Below are 22,531 nucleotides of genomic sequence, written 5' to 3'. Positions count from 1 at the left end.
GCAGGGCATCTCTAGCTAAAGAGATGTTACTTCTTCAATGAATGGAGTCAGAGAGAGAGAGAGAGAGAGAGTGAGAGTGCTGTGTCCCAGGGGCTTTTGCCACCTGGGCAGGTAAGGTCACGCCCACCTCTAGTCACATGCAGAGGAAGTTTATCCCAGCCTAGGAGGAAACAGGAAGTTTTCTACTGGCTGGTGCAAACATCCCATTTCCTGTCCACGCTAGGAATGTTGCACTTGACTGCTATCTGTGTTTCACACCCCACAAAATTATAGGGATGGAACAGGATTGTGTATTTTTCATTTCCTGAGATTTCCACATCAAGTGATTGTTCATTTGTCTTGTGGCCTCTTAAGAAAGAGGTAGACAAGGTGCATTTATTGGGCAGAATCCAGTAAACAAATACTTCCCCTTATTGATCATAACTTCATTCTGCCACTGTGTGGTGTCTTGTTCTGTGCAGAAATGTTTTCCAGAGAAGGGGATTTGGCTGGGCTGAACAGGAAACATTTCTGTTGCAAGGAAATTGAATGCCATTGCCAAACTTGGAAGATGTGGCAGCTCTTTGAACTTATTACACAGATTCTCAGATAGGCGTTTTGTAATATGCCCAGAGATGAAGGAACAGGGAAAGGACCCGTCACACACTGAGCTGTTCTTGGACAGAATCATTTGCTTAAGAATAAGGGGAGAGCAGTTGCCGTCAGAGTAAACCAAGTGCTGTCATTCTGGGGATGCACTGGTGAGTACCAGCTCTACTTCCTTTATTACATTAATGAAGATAAAGACAAGTGGCAGACCAATCCTGAAAGCCGCTCTGTCTTCTCTACTTGTTCTAACCACAGTGCACTCTCTCTCTCTCTGCTTGTTCTTGCTTGGTAATTTTAAGAATGGTCCTACCATAATATAGTGAGAAGCAGATGCCCAAAGCAGCAGATGCTGGAGGGAGCTGTGAGCACCATGCAGCCTGTCCTGCACCTCCTAAGCTAGGCTCCTGCCCTCAGGTGCAGTGGAGGATGCTGTTCTGTCATTAGAGTTGGCATAAGATTTCATTTGCCAGCCTGGGACTCAGCTAGACTGGTAAAGAAAAAGCAATTTATAATATACCTATGCGATACAACATTGTGCCATCAGATGGTGATGTAGAGTCCCGTTTTTCTCTACCTATTTTCCCTGTTTAAATTTACAGTGCTTTAAACTGAAACGCTTCTTTGATGTGTCTAGATCTGGCGTAGGCAAACTCTGGCCCTCCAGATGTTTTGAGACTACAATTTCCATCATCCCTGACCACTGGTCCTGTTAGCTAGGGATGATGGGAGTTGTATTTCCAAAACGTCTGGAGGACCGGACTTTGCCTATGCCTGGTCTAGATCCAGCCCGGGTTAGTTTCAGTATACAGAACAGGAGCGGAGTGCTCTCTCTCTTGTCTTTTGTCTTCATCAACAAAATGTCAATCCCTACATTTAATTATGTGTGTAGCTGCAGAGTCACTCAAAGAAGCCCAGTGGCCTTGGAAAGCTCACTTTTACTGAACCGAGGGTCAAACAAGAAAGAGAAGAAAATGGCAAAATGAGATATTTGTTTATTTAATAACAAACAGGGTAGCTAGCTTACAATCTAAAATATATACAGCAAAACACAGGAAGTAAATAAATAAACCCAGCCATGAACAATGAAACAACAAGCAGAGAACTGGGAGTGAGAGCTTTCGTCTGCCTAGCACCATTTCATTCTGTGGAACAGCGGCTATAGTATCTTAGTATACAGAGAAGCGGGTGGCGCTGTGAGTTAAAGCTCAGAGCCTAGGGTTTGCCGATCAGAAGGTCAGCGGTTTGAATCCCTGCGACGGGGTGAGCTCCCGTTGCTCGGTCTCAGCTCTTGCCAACCTAGCAGTTCGAAAGCACGTCAAAGTGCAAGTAGATAAATAGGTACCGCTCTGGCGGGAAGGAAAACGGCGTTTCCGTGCGCTGCTCTGGTTCGCCAGAAGCGGCTTTGTCCTGCTGGCCACATGACCTGGAAGCTGTACGCCAGCTCCCTCGGCCAATAACATGAGATGAGCGCCGCAACTCCAGAGTTGGTCATGACTGGAGCTAATGGTCAGGGGTCCCTTTACAGAGACAGAGACAAACCAGCGGTTTCTCACCTGCCATGAGATTCCTTTGTAAATAAAAAATAAAAAATGATTCTGTAAAGTAATCCTGGGCATGCTTTTTTGGCCTCAACTTGGCAGGTGAGATGGTTGTCGTCGAACCTGTAATTCACATCTGAGTGTTTTGACGGCTGCGTAGATCTGCATCCCTTTAATATTTGGGAATTTAAAAATGTTAGCCATGTTCCGTCTCCAAGAGTGGCTATGCCACAAACTTGCATTAATCAGCACCTTTGACAGGCTTCAGCGTAGTGATTTACATTTGCATGAGTGTATGCATCCTGAAAAATTAATTGGTTGCATGGATGTTGCAGTCTGTCTTGAGCATATTTTTTAAAGCATGCAGCTGTCTCTTTGATAGCATCTTGGTACTGTAAGTGCTAGTAAAAATAACGGGCAATAACTGATGCCATTACCAGGCAGTTAATTTGTAAAAGGCTGTGAATTAACAGTTTTTGCTATTTATGTGGCACACTAATTTTTTCCCCCTGCAAAAGGAAATCTGCACTGATGAATAATTTAAATCTCAGTTTCCCTGCAAGTCTATAATCACGAGCCCTACAGAGGCTAGAGTACATTCTGCTGTGAGTATTGTGCAAAAGATTAGTAGCCCCTTGGTGGCAAGGCTGCAGTAGCAATGTGAATTGCACTTTTAATTTGTCTTCCCATCTGACAGGGCATCTAATTATACTTTCTAAAATCTGTTCTAAATTATACTTTTTAAGTCCTTAGTTGAAGGATATTTACATAAAAAGGTAAAGATTAAATAAATTGTTTTAAGTCATATCAGCAAATCATTTAAATGAGATTGCCTTTTCTTCTGTGTCTGCAACTGAACGCTCATTCTATTTCCACCATGTTCAGTTCCAGTCAGTCAGACCCAGCAGCTAAAACACGTTCAGGCTCCTTTTGTTTTTGTTTTAACAATGCACTTAGATAGGCTTTACGTTGTACAAGAGAGATATGCAAACTCTCTAACTTGTTGATTATATCAGGGCTGAAAGGCATTTTATCCAGACAATCTCCTGCAAAACCCAAACATTTTTGTTTCCAGAATAGCATAAATTGACTTTTAATTAACAAGATTTATGTTATAAAAAAGAGCAAAACACACATTTTGAGGGAAATAATAATAACAATAATAGCTTTCTCTTCCTCTGGAAGTATGTCTTCCCTGCTATATTTTGGGAAATTATTATAGAATGTAATAGCGTTAATGGTGCATCATTATCATTCCATAAAATAATACACAGTACTCAATTTTCTCTCTCTCTCTCTCTCTCTATTATTGTGTACATGGCTTGGAAAGAATGCATAAAATTTATTACAGAAAAGTAGATTGAGTCTTGCGGACAGGATGATCTTGCTGAATGAAACTGCACTGTCAAAAAATGACAGAAGCAAGTAGCCGCCTTCATAGGGAGAGATATACTTCTCAGAGTTCCCTAGGGAGAGGGAGGAACTGTAAGCCCACTCTGAGGGGTGCAGCTCGGGGTGGGGTGGGGGTGTCATTGCAACTCCCGGCACCCTTGGTGGACTGGATTGCCCAGGATTCGGGGGGGGGGACCATGAATGTTTGAAATGGTAAAATATTGTGTGAGTGAGGCCCTTTCACAAGTGTGTATCATTCTAGACCCTCCAAGTATCTCTTATTTCCCAGGGACAGTCTCAGATTTACAGAAGCCGCCCCGGTTCCTGATCTGATCCTGTAATGTCCCACTTTTCCTTAGGACGTCCCTATTTTCAACAGAGAAATGCTGGAGGGTATGGAGTTATGTGACCCCCGAGCCAAGGAGATAAGTGACATCTGAAGGCAGCCCTGTATAGGGAAGTTTTTTTAAAAATATATTATGTTTTTATATATACTGGAAGCTGCCCAGAATGACTGGGGCAACCCAGTAAGATGGGCGGGGTACAAATATTATTATTATTATTATTATTATTATTATTATTATTATTATTATTATCCTGCCAACCTAGCAGTTTGAAAGCCTGCCAGGAAGTGCAAGTAGATAAATAGGTACTGCTCCAGTGGGAAGGTAAACTGCATTTCCATGCGCTGCTCTGGTTTCGGTGTTCCGTTGCGCCAGAAGCGGCTTAGTCATACTGGCCACATGACCTGGAAAAACTGTCTGCGGACAAACGCCAGCTCCCTCGGCTTGTAAAGTGAGATGAGCGCCGCAACCCCAGAGTCCTCTGCGACTGGACTTAACTGCCAGGGGTCCTTTACCTTTACCTTATTAGTATTAGTATTGTGTTGAAGTAGAACTGTCCCTCATATAAATATGGAATACTCCCCCACCCTGTGCTAGCTCCAAAATCCTGAGGGGGAGTGGGGTGGCGGCAGTGGTGGCTTAGGCAGGGCACCTTCGAGGGTCTGAGACATGCAGGTGAGAGATGCAAACTGAAAATTATTGTGCCTGATCTGATCAAAGTGGAAATGCTGGTAGCACTTTTAGAGGAGTGGGCCCTCTGCTTGTCTTGGGTCTGTAGCAAATGGGCAACCTTGCTACCCTGTGGCACTATCCTTGCATTCTTTGTGTCAACCAGGGACAAAATGGTCCATAGCACTTGTAAAGCTTAGCTACTTAGTTTGGATTGAAGATTTAGGTGTGCGTGTATCTCCCCCCCCCCTGTGCATTGGCTGGCAGGTGTCTTGCACTGGGAATCAAGTGAAACTCCACAACTGTTGCACTGAAGATTTTTTAAAAACAACAACAACAACAACAACAACAACAACAACAACATGCTCAATGAACTGTTGATGCGGAGTGCATCATGCAGAAGATGCGTCTGATTAGTTTCAGATGAATGCATGATAACTGTCATGTTGGGAAAAACTGTTCATGTGAGTTGACTCCTCATAGCCATGGTCATGGCTCTTAGGCCTTGAGAATTGCTTCTGACACGCAGGGCGGATAGTCAAATGCTCAGTACTAGGAATGGAGGAGTAATCTGGGGAGTTGGAATTCCAGAGTGGACTCACCTGATCCTCACCTCCCTGTGTGGATGGATTAGATATAGATCGGCTTTGAAATCTTCAATCGTGACAGCTTCTGAGATGAGATGGTTCAGAGGCAGACTTTCATTCCTTCCTAGATCCCAGCCATTCCATGCAAAAAAATAATAATTAAAAAAAGCATGCAAGGTGTAAAAGAGGATGAACTCCCAGAACTTGAAGCCACATCGCAAGCAGTACCCACTCAGACACAAAACCAGGTAGGAAACAGTGACCAGCCCCTAGCCCTCACACCCAGTCATATATGCCAGAATCACAGGGGCTGCTGTGGAATCCTAACCTTGTGCAGCAGTTCAGTTATTCAGTTTATATACACAGCCCTTCTTCTCAAAGAAGCCCAGGACAGCAGGAGGTTACAGATCCATAACAGCACACTACAAAAGATCAGAAGGGGCTCCTACAAAGAGGAAGGCGCTCCTGCATGCAGTTAGGAAGTGCACGGACTAATGGTCTGGCTTCTGTATGGGCCAATTAGCCCTTTAGGTCCATGCTTCCCTCTCTATCTTGCTGTCTCCATCCCCTCTCCCAAATGCTGGATGCACAGTAGTTGTTTGTGTGAGAGAAGATTGACTGCTGCTAGCCTTCCAGGTGCACCAACAGTCTTCCCCTGGCATAACTGGAGAGTTGTGCTGGGGCATTGTGCATATCTGAAGTGTTGTATTGTGTGTTGTGCCAACGTAGTGAACTTTCATATCCTATGGCCTCTCAACTAGCATAGATTGGACCCTTAACTTTATAACAGGCAGGTGACTAAGTTTCTTAGTTCTTAGATAACACTGATATTTTGAATTATTACTATTATATAATTGAACTTCCTGTTGGTGGTTATATCAGATAAACATGCAGTTGTTTTAAACACTAAGAACATTTATAGGGATGGCATATTGGAAGTACTGCTTAAAAAAACAACAACATCAAAAACCCCTATACTTGGATTTTCTCGGCACACTTTCTTGAGCAACTATTTGTGGGTGATAGCTTTCAAACTGTGCCTCCCCACCCCTGCAATGGCATTAAAAATTAAACACAGCTCTCTTGGTGTATAAAATTTTGCTCAGCCTTGATTGATCTCTTAAATCTGCATGCTTGCTTTGAGCATTGCTGGTCCATTTTTTATTCATCAAAGTGTAACAAAATTTGTAAAAATAGGAGAAATTTCCATACAATTTAGCAGGCTTCCTTTGAAAAGGAAATGGCTATTTGACAGTGGTTAGAGGTGATCTTTCGCAGCTTAACATGTTTTGGATAAAAGAGACCTGTTACTCTAAGAACTAGACAGCTATACAGGGGTACCCTCTGGTTACAGACACTTCAGGTTACAGACTCCGCTAACCCAGAAATAGTACCTCGGGTTAATAACTTTGCTTCAGGATGAGAACAGAAATTGTGCGGCAGCGGGAGGCCCCATTAGCTAAAGTGGTACCTCAGGTTAAGAACAGTTTCAGGTTAAGAACGTACCTCCAGAACGAATTAAGTTCTTATCCCAAGGTACCGCTGTATAACTATATAACCACTCTGTGAAATGTTTCACACGGAAGCAAACCTTGGTTTGTCACTCACTCAGTGTATATTTAACAAGGAGCCTCTCTCTGCTGCCCTGACCACATGATGTGCAGCATGGAAACTTGCATTGATGAGGAGACCTATGCAATATATGTGTTAGCAACAAATGTTTGTCTTGTTCATAAATTTATAATTGAAAATTCCTATTTCAAAGTTCTTCAAGGGATGTATATAAAAATATAAAGGATGAAGTGGCTTTATGAAAGTTCCTTATGCATAAAGTATACTGTCAGGGTTCAGCTCTGCTCAGACCTTGAAGAGGAGGTCTCCTCAGATGAGGAGCAAGAGAAGCAGGTAAAGGGACGTCTGACCATTAGGTCGTGACTGACTCTAGGGTTGCGGTGCTCATCTCACATTATTGGCTGAGGGAGCCGGCGAACAGCTTCCAGGTCATGTGGCCAGCATGACAAAGCCGCTTCTGGCGAACCAGAGCAGCGCACGGAAACGCCGTTTACCTTCCCGCTTGGAGCGGTACCTATTTATCTACTTGTACTTTGACGTGCTTTCGAACTGCTAGGTTGGCAGGAGCTGGGACCGAGTAACGGGAGCTCACCCCATCGCAAGGATTTGAACCGCCGACCTTCTGATCAGCAAGCCCTAGGCTCTGTGGTTTAACCCACAGCGCCACCTGCGTCCCTGTAAGCCAGCAAATGTCCAAACAGCCAAGGAGCCTGAGAACCTGGACATTCATGCCCCAGAACTGGAAGGCCCCTCACCAGCAGCCGGGTTCCATTATTTTCCCATTGGACCACAGGAACAGAAGAGCTGGTGATCCAGGAAGGCACTTAAGATCTGGTGCCAAAGTGCCTGGCTAGCTGCATTTGAGATACTCCCAAGGGGTGGGAAGTACATGGAAACCCATGCTTGAATCAGTCCCTGACCTGGGGGAAATGGACAGATGCAATTCTACGAAAAACCTTCTCACAAAAGAACTACATCCTGCATTCAGTTGCAAAAAATAAAAAAAGTTTCTTTTTGCAGCTGAACATGGGATGGAGTTCTTTGATGAACTCTTAAACTTCCAGCCATATGAGCAGCAAGTGAATCAGAATCAACACTTATTTCAGAAAGGTCTCCTTTCAATCTTGTCGCAAGGTGCAGCAGTGTATTCAATGTATTCCAGAGGTGTGAAAATGCCCTGGGAGACACCATAGTTGTGGCTTTTTAAAAACATCACAGTAGTTGGTTAAGCTCTCCACTATCATAGCTGCCAAGTTTTCCCTTTTCTCGCGAGGAAGCCTATTCAGCATAAGGGAATTTCCCTTAAAAAAAGGGAGAACTTGGCAGCTATGTCCACTATTATTGTTTCATTGCAAATCATAGCTGCCAAGTTATCCCTTTTTTTAAGGGATTTTCCCTTATGCTGAATAGGCTTCCTTGCGAGAAAAGGGAAAACTTGGCAGCTAAGTTGCAAATGGACTTTAGCATTTCTAAATGCGGGGTGGGGGTAGATAACATACCACTAGTCACTTTGAATGGCACCACAGCTTTTAATGGGTAAGAGAAGGTATTAGATCCTTTTCTCATATTCTGTAATTGCTACCTTTGTATAAGAATTCTCAGGTGCAAACTACTGTGGAGGTTGAGTTAATGACTTATGCTACCAAGGTATTGGTTGTTCAGAACAAAGTTTGATAATTCAAATAAGAAACTGTATAAAATCTTCCTGACTACCATTATTTCAATTCTTCCTAAGTCTGGTTCAGCTTTTGTTTATTAATATAGCAATCAATATTATAGCCCATGGCAAGCATTAATATAGTTGCATGAAAATCTGGCATATATCAGAATTTGCTAGGTTCCAAGATCAATAAAATTCATAGTTTTACACCACATACAATACCAGTGCTAACAACTCATGAAACTGTAGCTTTTTTTGAGCAATTGCTTCATGAAAAAAAATCACATTTATTTTTTACCTTCTGTTAATGTAGCATTGGGCGTGAAATAGCACATATTACCTGAAACAATATGGCATTTGAATCATTTGTAGTATAGTTACAATGGACCTTAGAGTTGGCGCTGAACTCTGGAATTACCTAGTCCAACCACTGGATTTAAGAGTGGATCATTCCCCCCCCCCTCGCCAAGACATATTTCAAAATCAATATGAAATGCCCCACCTATGTAATGGCCCACAAAAGAGACCCAAGTTCCCTGTACATACACAGGCATGCTTTATGTGACACAGTTAATTGAATTATGGATTACTGGGAATATGCTGACTCCCAGAGCTGAGAACAAACTGTGGCTAAGCTCATGTACAAAGAGGAGTGAGAATAACCATGATATCCTGTGAAGTCATGCTTAAGAGTGTACCAATTTAATGAAATGATATAAATTAAATTGATTTCCATGGGTCTACTCCTGAGTATGACCTAACTGGCTATCACTGAGTTAATTTGTGGACATGCAGGTATCTAATCTAGTTTTTTCAGATTGATTGCAAACAGGTTGAATCAGTGACAAAATGTTTGCACATGAAGTGTTTCTGTTCAGGCTTCCAGTGATCCAGCCAACCATGTCCTTTTCCAGGATGTTCCATTTCCTCCAATTTTCTGTTTTGCCCCATCAGGCAGTTAGCATTTTGTGGCCACTGAGCATGTGTGTTTGTTAAAGAAATGTATACAGTAGTTCCACAATCCTTTGATTTTCTAATTAACACCTTTCCTTACAAACAAAAAACTCCAAGACAATACTATATCGCTTGCAAAACCACCTTACCCTTCCAGTGCATTCATATAAAACATTACTGTAAGTCTAAAAATGGAATTGCCATTGAAACCGAGGCTGTGATAAGAGAAAATATCAGTGGCGGGTCTGCACAAATAATAATCCAAGAACTAGTATTCTTTCTCCCTTTTAAAAATATATAATTTTTATTAAATTTTCTGTTTCACAATTTAGAATACTCATTTGAACATCCTTAAAATATCGATGACTTCCCTTCTTCTCTTTCCATGGTTCATTTTGCATATCATAAACCCCTGCATATTTTACAAAAACTAAACCATTCAGTATCCCATTATTATATCCATCAAAACTTATTTACACTGTTGAATTTATCTTAATGCTGCCAACGTTTTCAAGTGTAAACATTTCCCCCATATATTCAATAAACGTTTTCCAATCTCTAAACATGTGTCTTTCTTGTTATCTTATTCTATATGTTAAGTCTGCAAGCTGTGCATATTCTGTCAGCTTAAGTTGCCATTCTTCTTTAGTTGGGACGAGCGAGGTCCCGACTACTACTTAAGTTCTTTTCCCCTCGGTGTGATTACTTACTTAACAGTCACCCACATATCTCTGAAGAAAGGTGCATGGAATTACGTCTCTGAAGCATATATTTCCTAAAATTAGAAAGCAAATAATGTAGATGAATACACAGAGGAATTATACCAGAAAGATATGGAGGTCTCGTACACCCCAGGTAGTGTGTTTGCTGACCTTGAGCCAGACATCTTGGAGAGTGAAGTCAAATGGGCCTTAGAAAGCACTGCTAATAACAAAGCCAGTGGAAGTGATGATATTCCAGCTGAACTATTTAAAATTTTAAAAGATGATGCTGTTAAGGTGCTACACCCAATATGCCAGCAAGTTTGGAAAACTCAGCAATGGCCAGAGGATTGGAGAAGATCAGTCTACATCCCAATTCCAAAGAAGGGCAGTGCCAAAGAATGCTCCAACTACCGCACAATTGCGCTCATTTCACACGCTAGCAAGGTTATGCTTAAAATTCTACAAGGCAGGCTTAGGCAGTATGTGGACCGAGAACTCCCAGAAGTGCAAGCTGGATTTCGAAAGGGCAGAGGAACCAGAGACCAAATAGCAAACATGCGCTGGATTATGGAGAAAGCTAGAGAGTTCCAGAAAAACGTCTACTTCTGCTTCATTGACTATGCAAAAGCCTTTGACTGTGTCGACCACAGCAAACTATGGCAAGTTCTTAAAGAAATGGGAGTGCCTGATCACCTCATCTGTCTCCTGAGAAATCTCTATGTGGGACAAGAAGCTACAGTTAGAACTGGATATGGAACAACTGAGTGGTTCAAAATTGGGAAAGGAGTACGACAAGGTTGTATATTGTCTCCCTGCTTATTTAACTTATATGCAGAATTCATCATGCGAAAGGCTGGACTAGATGAATCCCAAGCCGGAATTAAGATTGCCGGAAGAAATATCAACAACCTCAGATATGCAGATGACACAACCTTGATGGCAGAAAGCGAGGAGGAATTAAAGAACCTTTTAATGAGGGTGAAAGAGGAGAGCGCAAAATATGGTCTGAAGCTCAACATCAAAAAACCAAGATCATGGCCACTGGTCCCATCACCTCCTGGAAAATAGAAGGGGAAGAAATGGAGGCAGTGAGAGATTTTACTTTCTTGGGCTCCTTGATCACTGCAGATGGTGACAGCAGTCACGAAATTAAAAGACGCCTGCTTCTTGGGAGAAAAGCAATGACAAACCTAGACAGCATCTTAAAAAGCAGAGACATCACCTTGCCGACAAAGGTCCGTATAGTTAAAGCTATGGTTTTCCCAGTAGTGATGTATGGAAATGAGAGCTGGACCATAAAGAAGGCTGATCGCCGAAGAATTGATGCTTTTGAATTATGGTGCTGGAGGAGACTCTTGAGAGTCCCATGGACTGCTAGAAGATCAAACCTATCCATTCTTAAGGAAATCAGCCCTGAGTGCTCCCTGGAAGGACAGATCGTGAAGCTGAGGCTCCAATACTTTGGCCACCTCATGAGAAGAGAAGAATCCTTGGAAAAGACCCTGATGTTGGGAAAGATTGAGGGCACTAGGAGAAGGGGACGACAGAGGACAAGATTGTTGGACAGTGTTCTCGAAGCTACGAACATGAGTTTGACCAAACTACGGGAGGCAGTGCAAGACAGGAGTGCCTGGCGTGCTATGGTCCATGGGGTCACGAAGAGTCGGACACGACTAAACGACTAAACAACAACAAAATGTAGATGAAACAGGTCCAGTACAGTGAGATGGGAGAAATGTTTGCACCAATGTAGCTGAGATTCTTTGGTGGCCCATTGATTGATTTATTACCGCTTCAGTGTGATTTTTACAGCTACTGGTAACTTGACATGAAAATGGACCACTTTAAAAAGTATTATATCTCTTCTATGCAATCATCTGGCAAACATAACATCCTTCTCCCCCCACTTGGCAACCAATATTGCAAGATTTTGCCAAATAACTTCAGCTATACTATCTTGTTCACCAACACATCCTGCAATGGGATATACGCCATCACATTCTACAGTGGCCTCCTGTGTTCACATAAGACAGGGACAAAGTCTCCTGTGTTTCTGCAAGAGAATGAATAGAACAAAACTGACCTAAGAATGGCAGCATTCAGAAGCAGTGGGAGAACATTTCAGTCCCCCAGGACGCTACTGGCTACAAAGTTGTCGCGCTTCGATAAAAAGACATTACAGTATAGGGAGACTTCAGTATGAAGCTGCAATTCACAATTCATTAGCGAATTCTTTTGAATACAGACTCAGTGGGTGTATGGTTCCTACTAGCGAGAATAGTTGCGTGTTCAGACCCAGACACCTCCCCCCTAAATAAATTCACACTTGACTCGAATTTTGGTTTCGGTTTTTTGGCAGAATTTAGGGCACAACTTTATTGATTACAGAAAGTGAGTGGTTGCATAGGCTCTGGTTCGACTAGCTCCCTGCTCTGCAGCACAGGTCACCCAAGGGTTAACACCTGGGAAGGCGGAAAGTCGGGTTCGGACTATGTCCGCCACACAAATGTCCCCCTGAACTCAGGCACGGGCACAACCCCCTCACAGGGGTTGACTAAACCATTAGAGTCCCTGGATTCCTTTAACGGAATACCCTTCACATAGGGATGGCGAGACCATTCTCCTATCCCTATAAGCTGAACCAGAACCTATCCACAACCTTACAAGTTGTGACGATTTGCTAAGCAGCAGGCAAAACCCAAATGGCAACAGCCAATCAGCCAAGTGGGGAAAATTCCTGCCATGCCCCTGTCCCAACGACATACGACACATGACGGCATAACAAGGTCAAGCACAAAAGCCCTAAAATTAGGGAGAGGTGGGCAGGTGTTTTGAATGCACGCGCCGAAAGAGGAAGCTCTGGGTCACATGCATGGGCATATATAGGTCCCTCAAGCCGTTTGGACTATGTCCCATTGGCCAGATTGAACCCAGCAACGAGGGACCTACCAATCGGGTGTTGTGGCTGATCAATCGAACCCACCCACAATACAGGGGATCGGGTTTCAGGTCCCACCGCAACATGTGCCCTCTTTAAGGGAGGACTCGATTTGTCCCTTTTTATGTGATAAATCAGCATGGCGAGAAAGGTGGGAGTAAGAAAAATAAGAGAGAGATTCAATAGCAATAGAAGAAAATGATACGTATAAGCAAGCAAACAGATCTGAATGTATGATTCCAGTTAATGCACTTGAGTACATATTCACAGGACATAGCCTACTGACTTCCTCAGTGAGTTGCAGATAAAAAACTGCACAGTTCAACACAAAGTTGGAAATGTTCTGTGTTCAATTCTCATTTTCTACGCATTCTGTGATCCTGTGAAAGTGTTTTACAGTTTGGAGAACAGCTCGGTGAATACATACTGTACTGTTAATTTGATTGGGCTCTAGCCTACAAATGTTTATGCCACAAGTCTCCTAAGTCTGATATGGCTGTCTCTCTGGAGTTAATAATATTATGTTTTTCCTGCTTCCCCCTGCTTGTTAAATTGAAATCTTAGTATTGTTATTTGGAAACCGTGTGTTGTTTCATTCTCATCTATTGCTTATCTGCATAAATATCTTGGCAATTATAACTTTAAGGTGCTTTGTTGCAAAGCATATTAACTAATTAGAATTCTCATTGAAATACGCTATGATGCCTTGTATATATGTAAAATGGATATTGCTCTGTATTTTTAAGACAGCTGTAAAGCATTCAGTTGAGCTCACACGCTGCTAAAATTACAATTCTTACAGAAAATAAAATAGTTGGCGTAGAGCCCAGACTTTGCCAATTAATTGTATTAAATGAAAAACTGAAAAATAATTCTTCCTAATCCTCATACAACAGGTACTTGACACAGTCCACATTGTTTGAAACTTAGCGCTATAGAGTCTCCAGTAGCCTTGTGCCTAGTGTCAGAAATCTTAAATTATATGAAACTCACACAATTCAGTTAAAGTAACTTGCAAATTATATTTTTGTTGCACAGAGCGTGAGTGTAAAGAGAAACACAAAGCTTATTTCAAACGGTTGCTCTTTCAATTCAAATATTAGACTGTAAAGATTGGGGAACTCTCCAGAAAAAAACATTCTGATGTCTTAAAGAAGCACAACTTATTATCAATTTACAGTGTATCCAAGGAGCTCCAAGACAACATAATTTGGGCAATATGTTTGCCCTAGGGTTCCTGAACCATATGCCAATTATCCTGTTTTTACTCTATTCCTATAAATTGTGCAGTTTTGTTGTAGCAGTTTATGTTTCTTTTTTATGGTTGTTGAAGTGTTTTCAAGCACTCTGAGTTTTCAATTATAATTATGGTTTTATATGTAGGGGGGAAGGATAGATGTACAGTCGTACCTTGGCTCCCGAATGCCTTGAAAGTCAAACGTTTCGGTTCCCGAACGATTGAAAACCAGAAGTGAGTGTTCTGGTTTTCGAACGTTCTTTTGGAAGCCAAGCATCCAATGGGGCTTCTGCAGCTTCCGATTGGCTGCAGGAGCTTCCTGCAGTTTAACTGGCATAACCTCAGACCTCAGGTTCTTATTTTGCAGAGCCCCATGCCTCTAAAATCAACAGCCGGATTGCCGGATGCAGACACAAGTGGGGCAGGGGACTCCTGAACCTTTCAGATTTGGAGGAGGGAAATTCCACCAGATAAGGTTTCTTCACTGTTGTAGAAAATTGCTTCTGATATGCTTCAGTTTACCTGGAATGCATGCATATGCATAACAAGTTAAAAAGAACTGTGTTGAATAAGGCATGTGGGAGGCTCTAGTTGTTGCCGAACTACAACTTGCATTAGTCTCAGCAAGCATGGGCAATTCAACAACATCTGGATGACCATTTGTTCCCCACATCTGGGATAGAATGAAGAGAGACTTACAAAGTTGTACTTCGGTTATTTCTCAAGTAGATTTGCACATTTCCAGAACACAATCTCATTTGTCCAGGCAATGATCTGTCACCTAAGAATCATAGTAACCTGTCATCATTTTGTTATTGCTAGAAACAAAGGAAAACACTTTATAGGGCCAGCCCCTTGTTATCTACGGTATCTATTCTATATCTTCTATATGCCATATTGATGAAGCATTTATGATCAAGCGTGAGGGAAGCTCATGCAAATTCAGTGAGTTAGTTCGTGTTGCAGTTTTCCCAACCTGTTTCCCTCCAGATGTTTTAGACTACAACTCCAGGCTGTGTTGAACTGAAGAGCAGGGCACCTCTCCAACAGCAGGAGTGGATATGCCTCAAAACTCCACAGTTACTTCCCAAAGCCCTATTACTTTCACTACATTTTGTTGTGTTTACACTTAACACTAAACCGTGGTTTGATGCTATTTGCATGAACAGGAAGGAGCCACCGTGGCCAGAATGAAGACATCTACAGAATTTAGTTCCTTTCCCCGCAAAACCTAGCTATTCATTATGTATGAATCAGAGATCTTGGTTTGAAACAAACACTGCTTATTTAAATTGTCTGCTTTGTAACACATGGTTTTAGTAGGCTTCTTTAGAAATTGACCAGAGTATGTTTTAAGTGAGGATAGCATTAAACTAAACTCTGTACAAAAGTTCTCACGGTTGTATGGACCATAGCTGCCAAGTTTTCCCTTTTCTCGCGAGGAAGCCTATTCAGCATAAGGGAAAATCCCTTTAAAAAAGGGATAACTTGGCAGCTATGGTATGGACACAGAGGGGAGAGAAGAGTGTAATAGCTCATGCACGTAGCTCCAAATCATGGTTTGGTGTGTGAAAACCAGGCCACTATAGCCACAGTTAAATGTAACTAATAGCCACAGTTAAATGTAACTAATGTTAGTTATTTCTTGTTGCAGTTTTTTTTATGGGGAACAAGATATCTCTTGTTTCTTTTCCTTACTTTGTTTTCTCTATTGCTTTGTTAGTAGCCTGTCTGAAAATTAACGAAGGTGAAAATTGCAATCAATTGTGTTGCAAAGGAGCTGATGTTAATCAGGGAGCATTGTTGATGAATAATGGCACTGCTTTAGAAAGGACACTATTCATTAGAACCACAGTATTTCTAAAAGGTGTGTCAAGAAAACTTGCTTTGTCAGAAAAGAAAGAAATATTTTCCAAGGCATTTAGTTTAAAACATATGGGTTTGTACAAAAATACGGTTTAATAAATCCAAGCCCTTATACATAACAGTATGTGCATACAGTACTATTTTCATTGAGTACATATTGTAGAATGATTAAAGTGTTTTGACATGGAAAATATTTCCCCAAGTTCTGCATATTTTGCTTATGTACAGGTGATATACATACTTGAATCTTACAAGTCCTTTTTGTGTTGTTATGTATGCCTGTTTTAGCAAAGGCCACCCTTTCACAGCTGTGATGAGTTTACACAGAATGCATTTATACAATAAGTGGTGCTTCTCTGTCATTCTTCCATGGTTGAGCTTTCCCACAAAGGTCTCACTGTGCGGTTAGATTATCTATTTAAATATGTTCAGCTTATGCTCAAGAACCAGGGGCATTTTACACAATATTTTTAAAGCCCTTGAGTATCTTCTGTAGGTACAATTGTGTTGTGTGTGTGAAATCAAAATCGAAAGCGTAAACATGCCAGTTTAGCATTTTTAATTTGCGTTCAGGCTAAAAGTGACTTTGCACTGCAAACGGTTTGGTTTAAGACCTATTGCTGCTCACCTGTGGGATATAATGCTGAAAAAGAAGCAAAGTGAAGCCTACTCTTCATCTCTTCCACCATTTTTCAGCTGTACCTTTCCAAAGGCACACCTTGAGCTTTCCTGAGCAGCCTACTAGAGCAACCCATTCTCTGCAGAGACTGGATAGTTTAAATCAGTTTCCTGTACTCACCGAGTCCTTATGATTTCTACATTTAGACCACAAATGGAGAACTTGCGGTCTTCCAGGATATATAGGCTAACTTTAGGATATTGTAGAGCCAGAAAATATTCAGAAAAGGGCTAAATAATCAAGGAGATGCAGCAATGAGGAAAGGCTGCAGATTTGGGGACTTTTTAGTTTGTAGGAAAGGTGAACAAGAGGTGAAAGTTATGGAAGTTTATAAAGGGCTCATCCACATTTACCTTTTGCCCTGCACTTTCTAGGCACAGCCCGGTGCTTTAAAGCACCGTGTCCAAGCATTTTATTTTTATTTTATTGCTCTGGTGCTTCCCTTGTGAAAACCTCCTCTTTAACAGTGAATTGGAACAAATGGCAATTTGGGTTTTCAGCAGATTGCCAATTCAGCAGTAAAGAGCAGTGATTTTGCGGGAAATGTGCTGCCCCCCTCCCAAAAAAGCAGCACTTGGACACAGTGTGTAGAAACACAGCACAAAAGGAAGTCTGGGTGAGCCGAAAATTATGCATGACATGAATAAAGTAGATAAAGACCATTTTTGTCTCCCTCTCCCTCTCTCATACGTCTAGAACTTGTGGACATTCAGTAAACCTGAATGCTGGAGGAATCAGGACAGATAAAAGGAAGTACTTCTTCACACAGTGCATAGTGAAACTATGGAACTCACTGCCACAGGAAGCAGTGATGGCCACCAACTTGGATGGCCTAAGAAGAAGATTGGACAAATTCATGGAGGAGAGGGCTCTCATTAGCTGCTAGCCATGACGGCCATGCTCTGCCTCCACCAGTGGAGGCAGAATGCTTCTGAACACCAGTTGCTGCAAACTGCAGGAAGAACAGTACTGTTGTGCTCAGTTCCTGTGCTTCTCATAAGGGACATCTGGTTGGCCACTGTGAGAACAGGACTAGACGGGGCACTGGATTGCATTATATTCTCCATAAAAACATCATCTTTTCGGTGGACATTGAGAAATGGCTGGTATTGTGCCTCGTTTTACAGCAAAAATATGTGAGCTGCTGGGGTTTTGTTTCCATCCCCCCCCCCCCGTTTGAGTCTACTGCCTTTGCTGCTAATTTGAGATGACGTTGTAGCTGTGATTCAGTAGCATATTATCACTGCTGTTTAGTGGCAGAAAGCTTTCTGTCTTCGCACCTATAATTTAACATTCCCTAGATTTGTCAGCCTATATACAGCAGAGTAAGATGTTGATAGCAGTCAGACTTTCAACTGATACTTTCAATCCTTTTCGTGCTGGATGTTATTAGCAACTCATGTGAAAGACTGGTTGTGACTAGGAAGGGAGGAATCAAAGTTCATCAGGTACAACAGGCAGAGTCCCTTCGTTGCGTAATCCTTATTTATGCGAATCTAATGGGCCATCAAATCTAATGTGCACCTCAGTTTTCAAAACCTTGAAACTGATAAAGTATTTGCTGGTGCATGTAAATGTGCCATCGTATCTAATGTGCACCCTAATTTGGCAAAAAAGAGTGTACATTACATTCGAGTAAATACGGTACTCAGGTGAAGCTATCAAGTGGTAAACTTTGCTGCCTGAAAGCGGCACTCTCAGTTGACTGTGTGACTTAAACACATGATTGCAGAGACACGCTTAGGCTTCATTTTGGCTAGCAGTGAGAGGACTGCTACTCTGATCGGTTGAGTGGATCTCATGGATCTCTCTCACAGAGATTCCCACCCAACTGATCATTGCGGCTTCTCCCCCCGCCCCCACCCTCTCAGCTGTTAGTTTCCAATGCACAATGTAAGGGAGGAAAGGATACTGTGATTCATTTTTACACCTTCATTGTTTTTCTGTAACATTTGTACCAGACCTCATCTTTACTCTTGTTAGAAATAATACTATTACCGGTAATAATTAGTAATAATTAGGCAGTTCTTGGAAAAGTCATCAGGTTGACATGGTAAGAACATTTTCTCAGTTTGCAGCCCTGCCCCTCTGCATGTCTATTCAGAATCCAGAGCCACTGAGATTATTAAGTAGCATGTGTATTTAGGATTACAGAATAGACTAAAAGTAGGATGGCAGTGTTTGGGTTTTTCTGCTTATTGCTGTAGCACACAACTATGGATTTTAGGAAGCATCCTGGGAAGACAGGTGCGGTTTGTTTGCATAATTAATACAGGAACATCCATGTGGCTCAAAGCCCATCATGCTTTTTCTCTGAGAGGCGATGGTCATGTGGACTGGCATGGGCAGACATTCCCTGCCTGTTTCTCTATGCTCTATATAGCAACGGAATCGACCCTGTGTAACTAGCTACCTAGGTGTGCTGTTTCAAGTAGCGTGAGGGGTTCTCTTCTCGCAAAGTATATATATCATAGACTGTATCACTGACGGTCCATGATATATTTTGTGGGCACCTTTTGTGCCGACTTCTAAATGCCTGCTGGAAACTTTTCTTTTCTGCCAGTCCTTCCACAATGGTTTAATGATACTTGTTTTTAACTTGTTTTTAAATGCTTTGCATGCATTTTTTTTTACGTTTTTATTGCTGTAAACTGGTTTGAAATGTTTTTATGCTGTAGCAGTATATAAACACTTCTTTTTATAAATAAATAATAAACAGGATACATTTTGTTGTTGTTGTTGTTTAGTCGTTTAGTCGTGTCCGACTCTTCGTGACCCCATGGACCATAGCACGCCAGGCACTCCTGTCTTGCACTGCCTCCCGCAGTTTGGTCAAACTCATGTTCGTAGCTTCGAGAACACTGTCCAACCATCTCGTCCTCTGTCGTCCCCTTCTCCTTGTGCCCTCCATCTTTCCCAACATCAGGGTCTTTTCCAAGGATTCTTCTCTTCTCATGAGGTGGCCAAAGTATTGGAGCCTCAGCTTCACGATCTGTCCTTCCAGTGAGCACTCAGGGCTGATTTCCTTAAGAATGGATAGGTTTGATCTTCTAGCAGTCCATGGGACTCTCAAGAGTCTCCTCCAGCACCATAATTCAAAAGCATCAATTCTTCGACGATCAGCCTTCTTTATGGTCCAGCTCTCACTTCCATACATCACTACTGGGAAAACCATAGCTTTAACTATACGGACCTTTGTCGGCAAAGTGATGTCTCTGCTTTTTAAGATGCTGTCTAGGTTTGTCATTGCTTTTCTCCCAAGAAGCAGGCGTCTTTTAATTTCGTGACTGCTGTCACCATCTGCAGTGATCAAGGAGCCCAAGAAAGTAAAATCTCTCACTGCCTCCATTTCTTCCCCTTCTATTTGCCAGGAGGTGATGGGACCAGTGGCCATGATCTTGGTTTTTTTGATGTTGAGCTTCAGACCATATTTTGCGCTCTCCTCTTTCACCCTCATTAAAAGGTTCTTTAATTCCTCCTCACTTTCTGCCATCAAGGTTGTGTCATCTGCATATCTGAGGTTGTTGATATTTCTTCCGGCAATCTTAATTCCGGCTTGGGATTCATCTAGTCCAGCCTTTCGCATGATGAATTCTGCATATAAGTTAAATAAGCAGGGAGACAATATACAACCTTGTCGTACTCCTTTCCCAATTTTGAACCAATCAGTTCTTCCATATCCAGTTCTAACTGTAGCTTCTTGTCCCACATAGCGATTTATCAGGAGACAGTTGAGGTGATCCTGCACTCCCATTTCTTTAAGAACTTGCCATAGTTTGCTGTGGTCGACACAGTCGAAGGCTTTTGCATAGTCAATGAAGCAGAAGTAGACGTTTTTCTGGAACTCTCTAGCTTTCTCCATAATCCAGCGCATGTTTGCTATTTGGTCTCTGGTTCCTCTGCCCCTTCGAAATCCAGCTTGCACTTCTGGGAGTTCTCGGTCCACATACTGCCTAAGCCTGCCTTGTAGAATTTTAAGCATAACCTTGCTAGCGTGTGAAATGAGCGCAATTGTGCGGTAGTTGGAGCATTCTTTGGCACTGCCCTTCTTTGGAATTGGGATGTAGACTGATCTTCTCCAATCCTCTGGCCATTGCTGAGTTTTCCAAACTTGCTGGCATATTGGGTGTAGCACCTTAACAGCATCATCTTTTAAAATTTTAAATAGTTCAGCTGGAATATCATCACTTCCACTGGCCTTGTTATTAGCAGTGCTTTCTAAGGCCCATTTGACTTCACTCTCCAAGATGTCTGGCTCAAGGTCAGCAACCACACTACCTGGGGTGTACGAGACCTCCATATCTTTCTGGTATAATTCCTCTGTGTGATACATTTTAGATAATGTGGATACATTTTAGATAATGTGGATACATTTTAGATAATGTTATATATATAAAGTTGCGTGGAGTGTTTTTTTAAGGTGGTACCGTAGGATTCTCTTTGCCTGTGATGAATATGTTTTATTTCATCACTTCTTTGCCTTCTTTGGGTGTAGGAGAAGATGCTGTGATAAGGAATTAAGAGGCAGTGATATGCTTTCCCCCTCCTAGGGAGGCTTTCCATTGATATTGTGTTGGCATAGTTGTGAAGCTCTCAATGCCTTATTTGAGTCTCTCCCCTTGCTCTTTAGAAATTATCACTACTGTACTACGGTATGCAGCCTAACGCATGTAGAGCCATTATTGTGGTAATTAGCTATTGTGCTAAAAGACTAGCTTAAGCAAATGACATGTATTTGATCTGACTAACTTCCTGCCGTCCATGCTGGGTGATTGATATAGAAATGCCTGCCAGGTGTCTTAAACTGAAATCTTAGGCTCATTTAACTGGGACGAAGTCCGACTGAATTTCAATGGTGTTTATTTCTCAGTGGGTGTAAATGGGACTACGCTGTACAAAATGTATTTAACTACTACTATAAAATTGGGGAAAACATGAATTATACTTACTGAACATTTTCATTTTGTGTATTTTATTTTTTTCCTCCTAGGATGAATAAAAGATACTTACAGAAAGCCACAAAAGGAAAACTGCTAATAATAATATTTGTTGTAACACTGTGGGGCAGAATAGCATCTGGGGCAAACCATCACAAAGGTAAGAAATTGCACTGTTTGGTACTGATGTGGCACCCATCTGCAAACTCCTTGCTTCAAGGTGATAACAGTTTAATGGTATTATTATTATTATTATTATTATTATTATTATTATTATTATTTAAATCATGTGATTTTTCTTTGTTCATTGGCCCTGTGGGTTTTGTTTTTGTCAATGTGTTGACAAATCAGGGTTAAGTAATGTTTTCTTTAAGTAGTGTTGCCTTAGTTTCCTACTGCTGTGTCCTGAAACAATTTTATGTTAATCCTTTTTTTCTTTTTTTAATCACCATAATTTTGTTTTTCTTATCTGAAGATGGTAAACTTGAAAAATCGAGCAAGCTTATAATAAAGCTGTTTCTCCCATAAAAAAGGTTCATCAAAGAGTACATAGAAATACTGTAAATGAGTTCATGAAATGAGCCTCGTAAAAAATGGTTTTGAGTAACACGTGGGCTGCTGTAGCAGTCCAATTATCCATGCCAATGAACTCTGAAGAGACATTGTGTGCGTGCTGAATAGTCGTGTCTCTAGTCTCAATGAGACCTCAGAGTGTTCTTCTCTGGTGTCTACAGAAATAGGGCTTCTCCCTTATTGCAGTGTACTCTTTCAGTTGTCACTATAGAATTATGCTTACAGTTCTGACAGCTTTTAGCAGCTTGAAAGTAATACCCTTTTTTATTTTTACTTTTATGACTAGGAACTCT

General features: G+C 41.7%; 1 protein-coding gene across 1 annotated transcript in view; it reads left to right on the top strand.

Annotated features, from left to right (window-relative positions):
* The first annotated feature begins 512 nt into the window (after positions 1-512).
* Positions 513-22,531, top strand: part of TAFA2 (TAFA chemokine like family member 2) — a 68,007-nt gene continuing 45,988 nt past the window's right edge. Inside the window, exons 1-2 of the mRNA XM_088652388.1 lie at positions 513-740; positions 21,719-21,825. Coding sequence (XP_088508514.1) covers positions 733-740; positions 21,719-21,825 — 115 coding nt within the window. The 5' untranslated portion in view covers positions 513-732. The remainder of the gene's footprint in view (positions 741-21,718; positions 21,826-22,531) is intronic.

This window comes from Zootoca vivipara, chromosome 9, assembly GCF_965207765.1.
Source record: "Zootoca vivipara chromosome 9, rZooViv2.hap1.1, whole genome shotgun sequence".
NCBI lineage: Eukaryota > Metazoa > Chordata > Lepidosauria > Squamata > Lacertidae > Zootoca > Zootoca vivipara.
The sequence above is the reverse complement of the archived record's forward strand: the minus strand, read 5'-3'. Positions and strand labels throughout refer to the sequence as shown.